General features: G+C 41.3%; 1 gene segment (V, D, J or C); it reads right to left on the bottom strand.

Annotated features, from left to right (window-relative positions):
- Window positions 1-2175: 2175 nt before the first annotated feature.
- On the bottom strand, window positions 2176-2915 carry LOC101342984 (immunoglobulin kappa variable 4-1-like). The segment is given in 2 exon segments: window positions 2176-2567; window positions 2776-2915. Coding segments are annotated over 2 exon segments (441 nt in total).
- Between the last annotated feature and the right edge of the window lie 4918 nt (window positions 2916-7833).

Here is a 7833-nt window from a genome sequence, read left to right as displayed (position 1 = left end):
TACACTGTTCATCTGGGGATTGGACAGCCCCATGAAACAAAATGGGACTAATGAGGCACTGCAGTCCAGGGACAAGGGCTAGAAGGCAGAAGGGGACAGGAAAGCTGGTGATAGGGAACCCAAGGTTGAGTAAGGACAATATTGACATGTAGTGGCTTTGTTAACCATTGCCATCTGGCAACATGTGTACTAACTGTTTAATGAGAAAATATTTTATTCTGTAAAACTTCATCTAAAGTGAGAATAAAATCACAACAAGAAGTAATCAATGTCACTGAACTGTGCATGTAGAAATTTTTCAAATGGTGTATCTTTGGCTATGTATATTTTCACCAAAAAAAAAAAAAAAAGAGAGGTCAAGAAGGGAGAGGTTTGATCTGTCATGGGGTTGTTAACTAATGTCAGAAGACAGTATGTGTACTGACTGTTTAATTTGAAACTAATTGTTCTCTAAGCCTTCACCTAAAATACAATAAATAAATAAATAAAGATGCTGGACTTGAAGACTTAGGTGATGCAGTCACAAGCCAATGAATGCCAACAACAAGCAAAGCTAGATGAGGAAGAAACAGATTCTCTCCTGGAGCTTCAGAGGTGATCATGACACCGCCAACACCTTGACTTCAGGCTTGTAATACTGATGTCAGAATTCTGGGCTTCAGAAATGTGAGAGAATAATTTTTTGTTTGTTTGTTTTAAGCATACAAGCTTGTGGTAATTTGTGACAGCAGTCACTGAAATTAATACAGGAGTAAAATCTGAGAAAAAACACGTTTATAGCAGAGATTAAAAAGTAGCATTAATGGTAGTACTCAAGTATTTTTATATGCGAGGTGTTGCTCAAAGCATTTTATGTGTATTGACTCCTTTGCTTCACCAGAAAACTACAAAATTGGGAGAATTATTATACTCATTTAATGTATAAAAATCCTTGGCACTGAATAGTTGAGTAACTTACTCAAGGTCACATGGCTAGGAAGGGTCAGAGCTATAAGAAAAAATTGATACCTAATGGATCAAGGCCATGGGAAATCTATACACATTTATAGATGGTTAGGATTACAGATGAAAGAATTGGCTTTAAAAGGACTAGGATGACTGAGAGAGATGACTTTCCTTCTGTTTATTTTCCGTTAGTTTGCTTTCACAGAGAAGGCAGCACTGAGCAAAAGAACGGAGGTAGGACTGCAAAAAGCACAATCAGAAGACACTAAGCAGAAAAGCCTGGCTTGAAAAGGGAGTCCATTTGGGAGAGAGACAAACTAAGGTTTATGGGGGATGTCTCAAACCTGAAGGTAAAGCTCCCAGATCTGAGAATAATAGCAGAGAAAGGAGGAAGGGAAAGAGTCTGGGAATGGTTTTAAAAGTTGAGTTTAAAGCCAAGAAGACACAGGGAAGTGGTAGATGATCCCTCAGGGTATAAAATCACTAGATCTTATACAGTAGTAGGGAGAGTTGGAGACTTGCTTGGATCAGTCATGTGCATCTATCTGTATGGTGCATGATGACAATGTTCCCAACAACATAAGAGTAGGGCCCTCAGGAGGGTATGGTGGGAAGAATAATGATTCCCTAAAGGTGTTCATTTCCTGATCGCTGGAACGTGTGAACACATTACCTTACATGGAAAAGAGGACCTTGAATGTGTGATTAGGTTATGGACCTAAAGATGGGGGGTATTGTCTGCATCTTCCAGATAGGGCCAAAGTAAGCACATAAGTCCTTAAAGCAGAGAGCCTTTCATGGATGTGGTCAGCCAGCTGTAAAAATCAAAGAATCATCAGAAATGCAACGTTGCTGGATTGAAGATGAAGGAGGAGGGTCATGAGCTAAGGCATGCAGGAGACCTCTAGGAGGTAGAAAAGCCAAGGAAACAGATTTTTCCCTAGAGTCTCCAGAAGGAGCACAGCCCTACCAACACCTTAATTTTGGTCCTGTGAGGTATATGTCAAAATTGTAACCTAGAGAACTGTAAGACAATAAACCTGTACGTTCTAGTCAGTAGGTTTGTGGTAATTTGTTATAGCAGCCACAGGACACTAATAAACAGGATTAGTATGCATTATCCTTTAGGGACCTTCCACAGCAGAAGATCAAAGAGACCAAACCCCTTAATTGACTCCTAAGCCCTACAAACCTCCGTGTGCTTTAGTCAGGAGACACAGCCTCTAGAGTTCACAGAGGAAATGTGTAAGATGAGGACCTGTGGGAGAAAGCAGCTGCTGCGGAAACTCGCTGACACATAGCCTGGGGAGAAGGATAAAGCATTGTGAAAGAATAGCTAAGGTACTGGTGAGAGTAATAATATGCCACATCCTCAGCCTGGAAGCAGCTGATGGTGAGAGTGAAGTCTGTCCCAGACCCACTGCCACTGAACCGGTCAGGGACCCGAGATTCCTGGGTGGATGCTGAGTAGACAAGCAGCTTAAGAGTACCTGGTTTCTGCTGGTACCAGGCTAAGGAGCTGCTCACACTCTGACTGGACTTGCAGTTGATGGCGACCATTTCTCCTGGAAATGCAGTCAGAGAGGCTAGAGACTGGGTCATCACAATGTCTCCACTGGCACCTGCAATCAGAGTGGACAATTACCATACACTCATATATTTGGTCAACACATTTAAAAGCATATTGTTCATGATGTGTTTTTCTATAAAATCACATGTGTAATACAGTCTGTTTAGCTAATAAACATTCTTTCACTCTGCATCTAAGATCATTTTTCCTCATCTACAAAGATATTACTGCATGCATGGAAGTGCTTTTCAATCTCTCACCTGAGACCCAGAGCAGCAACACGATGAGGAGCTGGGTCTGTGCCATCATTACTGTGTTGTTACCCTGCCTGATGCAGCTCAGTTCACACTAAGGAGAAGGAGCCCATTTGTAAAGCTCTGATCAGCCAGCCAGGACCCACAGGGGCCTATGCAAAGCAGACAGTGTCTACGTGAACAAATTGCACGGGCAATGAGTTGTGGAGGTACATAATGTAAACAAAGAGTCAAAAATATTATCGCAAACAAGTGACTGTTTGAATATGAAAGATGCAGAACTCGATTTAGAAATTGAAATTTCCAAGAGGCCAGACACTGTTTGAAGTATAAAATTTATTTTAAAAATCAGTAGCATTCTCTTACATAACCTACAACCAACAAAACAATCTAAAAAAGAGATTCTATTTTACATCAAAAAAAGATATATATATTTCATTTCATGTATATAAGGGTATATATACTTATATATGTAAATATATGTCTCCTTATAAACACTCAATACCTGAAAAGACAGATGGTAGGGAGTTTTGGATTCTTGTAACCAAGAAATATTTTAGTAATAAAGCTCGTAGTCTTGAAGGCAACTAGGATTCTGCAAATGCATTATCTTGGGATCCAGAGCCAGGCAAAGGCCAGCAACACAGAAGTGGGAGCCAGAGCCCATCCATGTGGGAAATTCTGAGGGAGATCATCCTGCATTAACCTGGGAGCCCTAGAGCCTCCACCATCACGATAAGAACAAACCAGATCTTGACTGAACTGCCTTCTTCCCTCAACTTCTGATAACTGCGAAGAGATCTGCCTAAGTTTATTACAGAACTGGAGGCTAGAAGTGAAGAGAGTGTTAACTTTAAGTTTTACCTGAACCCTGTGATATTGGAAAATAGCCACAGTTAAAGAAAACTCCCTAACCTTTGTGTTCAGGAAAAGAGTTTGCTGCAAAAATCCACCCATCCCATAGGACTTACATAAGACTTACAGCTTCCCCCTTGTTTACCTATGACAAGGCCTGACACAATGCCTCCAAATTCCTTCCCTTCCCTCAGAAATGAGTAACTAAATTGCTTATCCCTGATGATCAATCAGGACAAAGTACTTGTTAACCAAACTTTGGTTAAGCTTTTCTCCTCCCCAAATTCCCTGAAATTTGGCCCACCATCAGCCTGAGCCCATATACCATCCGTTTTTAAGGGTCACTCCTGTGGATTTGACGGCTGTGTAGCCTTCAGTATGGAGTACACCTGAACATAAAGAAAATAAAAATCCTCACAACTGGTCCAATAAATAACATCATGATAAATTGCTAAGACATTGAAGCTGTCAAAGATTTAATTCTACAATCCACAATCAAGCCCATACAAGCAGCAGTCAAGAAATCGAATGACATATTGCATTGACAAGATCTGTGGCAAAAGACCTCTTTAAGGTTCTAAAAAGCAAAAAGATATCACATTGATGACTAAGACACCCTGACCAAAGCCATGTTCTTTTCAACTGCCTCAAATGCATGTGAAATCTGGACAATGAAAAAGGAAGATCAAAGAGGAACTGACACATTTGAATTGTTGTGTTGGCAAAGAATATTGCATTCCATGGACTGCCAGAAGAACAAACAAATCAGTCTTGGAGAAAGTGCACCCAGAATGTCTGTTAAAAACAAGGATAGAAAGACTTTATCTTGTTTATTCTGGACACATCTAAGGAAAGATCAATTGCTAGGAAAGGACATTATGTTTGGTAAAGTAGAGGGTCAGCGAAAATGAGGGAAACCACTTGTGAAACGGATTGATACAATAGCTTAAACAACGGGCTCAAACGTACCAAAAACTGGGGGGATAGCACAAGACCAGGTGATGTTTCTTTCTGTCATCCAGAAAGTCGACATGAGTCAGAATCTTATTCAATGGCAACTAACAACAACAACTCAGAGAGCAGGCTGACCTCAACATAAAGCATTCTGACCTCAAGAGAAAACATTCTGATTTACTGTGGAATGATGTCATTTGCTCACTTCCTTCCCCACCCCTGGGTTTTTTTATATTGTTTACTGTCAGTCTCTGTAAAAGAAAACACCTTTCCCCATCTCTTTGAGACATGTGCAGGTTTTATGGCCAGAGTGTTTTCCCTATTGCAGTAGTCCCCACCATGACAATAGTAGCTGTCATGGATTGAATTGTGTCCCCCAAATATATCTATCCACTTGACTGGGTCATCATTTCCATTATTACATCATTTTGTAATCCAGTGTGATTTCCTTATATATTGTAAACTCTATCACTGTGATGTAATAAGATGGATTAGTGGCACTTATACTGATGAGGTACACAAGATTGGACAGTGTCTTAAGCCAATTTCTTTTGAGATATAAAAGAGAGAAGTGAGCAGAGATCGATGGGGACCTCACACTATCAAGAAAGAAGTTCCAGAAGCATAGCATGTCCTTTGGAACTGAGGTTCCTGTGCTTAGATGCTCCCAGAACAAGGGAAGACTGATAACAAGGACCTTCTTTCAGAGCTGACAGAGAGGACCTTCCCCTGGAGCTGATGCCCTGAATTTGGACTTGTAACCTACTAGACTGTGAGGGAATAAATTTCTTTGTTGAAGCCATCCATTTGTGGTATTTCTGATAAAGCAGCAGTAGATGACTAAGACAGAATTTGGTGTCAGATGTGGGGTGCTGCTCTAAGAGATGCCTAAAATGTGGAAGAGGTTTTGAAACTGTGAACGGAAAGAGGAGGCAGCAGTGGCAGAGGACCAGCAGCAGCAGAAGAGCAGCAGCAGCAGAACCAGGAGACCAGCAAGAGACGGCGCTGGAGCCGGCCAACAGAGCAAGAGAACTGAGTGCCTTCTGGCCAAAATTTACTGACTGAGTGGGGTGCCTCCGTTCACTTATCAGCAGAGCTACAGTGTTTTGGAATACTTGTCCCAACAGGGCAGATGTGAGTGTGAGGCCCAAAGAGCCAAGTGGCCAAGAAACCAGGAAGCAGAAGCTGAAGAGACAGCACAGGAAGCTGAGCTGCCTCAGTCTCAGAAGGTATGGCTAGGACCTCTGGAGTTTTAAAGGGTGGAGCCTTGGCATCGGGTGTTTCTAAGGGTGGAGTTGTCACTCCAAGGGACTGGGAGAATAGTGTGTCTAAAGCCAAGGGAATAGAGTTGCTATACCAGTGGGCTTGGAAAGCAGAGCTGAAGCCCAGGGCCAACGGGCCTCCGTTCAGAATCTGGAGAGTATGGACAATACCCAGAGTCTGGAGCGCAGGACTATCGTGTAAATGGTCTCAGATAACAGAGGATTATTTTCAGTCCTGGAGGGCTAATGTAATGTGTTCTGCTAATTTGCTTGATGCCTGTTATCCCTTCTTTTCCTCCAATTTCTCCCATTTCTAATGGAAATGTCTAGCTTGTGCCTGTTCTGCTATTGTACCTTTGGAAGCAGATAACTTGCATTCTAGATTTCACAGATGAAGAAGAATTTTATTTTTGGATTTTGGACTTGGAGTTGATTTAAGACCTTTGGTATGATATGATGGGATGAATATGTTTTGCATCTTGCAAGGATGTAATTTTTTCAGAGGCCAAAGGATGGAGTGTCATGGATTGAACTGTGTCCCCCCAAAATATCTGTCAACTTGGCTCAGTCATGATTCCCAGTATTAAATGATTGTGTACCATTTTGTAATCTGATGTGATTTCCTTATGTTTTGTAAACTCTATATCTATGACGTAATAAAATGGATTAGTGTCAGTTATACTGATGAAGTATACAAGATTGGATAGTGTTTTAAACCAATCTCTTTTGAGATATTAAAGAGAGAAATGAGCAGAGATACATGGGGACATCATACCACCAAGAAAGCAGTGCCAGGAGCAGGGCTCATCCTTTGGACTTGAGGTTCACGCGCTGAGATGCTCCCAGAACGAGGGAAGATTGATGACAAGGACCTTCCTCCAGAGCCAACAGAGAAGGCCTTGCTCTGGAGCTGATACCTTGAATTTGCACTTGTAAATTAGTAAACTATGAGAGAATAAATTTCTGTGTTGAAGCCATCTACATGTGGTATTTCTGTTAAAGCAGCACTAGATGACTAAGACAGTACCTTTCTCATTGCCTCTTTTCTTTCTGAAACAAAGTTTCTTCCCATGAAAGTCTGGATGTGATTTTATTTCATAAAGTGAAAAAGAAAGCTTACGTAGGAAGTAGTGACTGCAGATCAATCCCTGCATGGATTCACACCTCGCATATGCACAGCCTAAGTGGGTCTGGGACTTTGCAATCTTGAAGTTGATTTAGCTGATCCAACAGGTAGAGTCCCCAAGCACCTGGCATAAATAAATGTAAAACTTCTCTTGAGAAGAGCACAGCTATTCTAAAGTGTCAGGAAACCCCAGAAATAAAGTTTAAAGGACAAAATCATCAAAATGTCACAGATTTCTCAGAATCCATAATACAAGAATATATGAACATGAACAACGTGAGTAACAACAGAATCAAGGACAGCCAAACACACCTCCCCTAGTGCCGTTCAACACCTTCCAATGAGAAAACTTAACATTGTGTTTACTGTGAAGGAGAGGTGCTTAAAGAATTCAGCCTATTAGCACAGAGCTTGTATTGAAGGATGAATTCATAGCTGAGAGGCAATATATGATACCTGCCTGGCTTGGTTATGTAGTGCTGCTATAACAGAAATATCACAAGTGGATGGCTTTAACAAAGAGAAATTTATTCTCTCACAGTCTAGGAGGCTAGAAGTCTGAATTCATGGTGTCAGCTCCTGGAGAAGGTTTTCTCCATCTATAGGCTCTAGGAAATGATCCTTGTCATCAATCTTTACTAGGCCAGGAGCTTCTCTGTGGAACCCCCGGTCCAAAGGACATGTTATTCTCCCGGCTCTTGTTTGTTGGTGGTATGAGGTCTCCCTGTCTCTCTGCTTGCTTCTCTCTTTTATATCTCCAAAGAGATTGATTTAAGATGTAATTTAATCTTGCAGAATGAGTCCTGCCTCATTAACATAACAGCCACTAATCTCACCTCATTAACATCATAGAGGAAGGATTTACAA

The sequence above is a fragment of the Trichechus manatus genome, unplaced genomic scaffold (assembly GCF_000243295.1).
Source record: "Trichechus manatus latirostris isolate Lorelei unplaced genomic scaffold, TriManLat1.0 scaffold00442, whole genome shotgun sequence".
Classification (NCBI taxonomy): Eukaryota; Metazoa; Chordata; class Mammalia; order Sirenia; family Trichechidae; genus Trichechus; species Trichechus manatus.
Note: the sequence above shows the minus strand (reverse complement) of the source record. Positions and strands in the feature narration are given on the sequence as shown.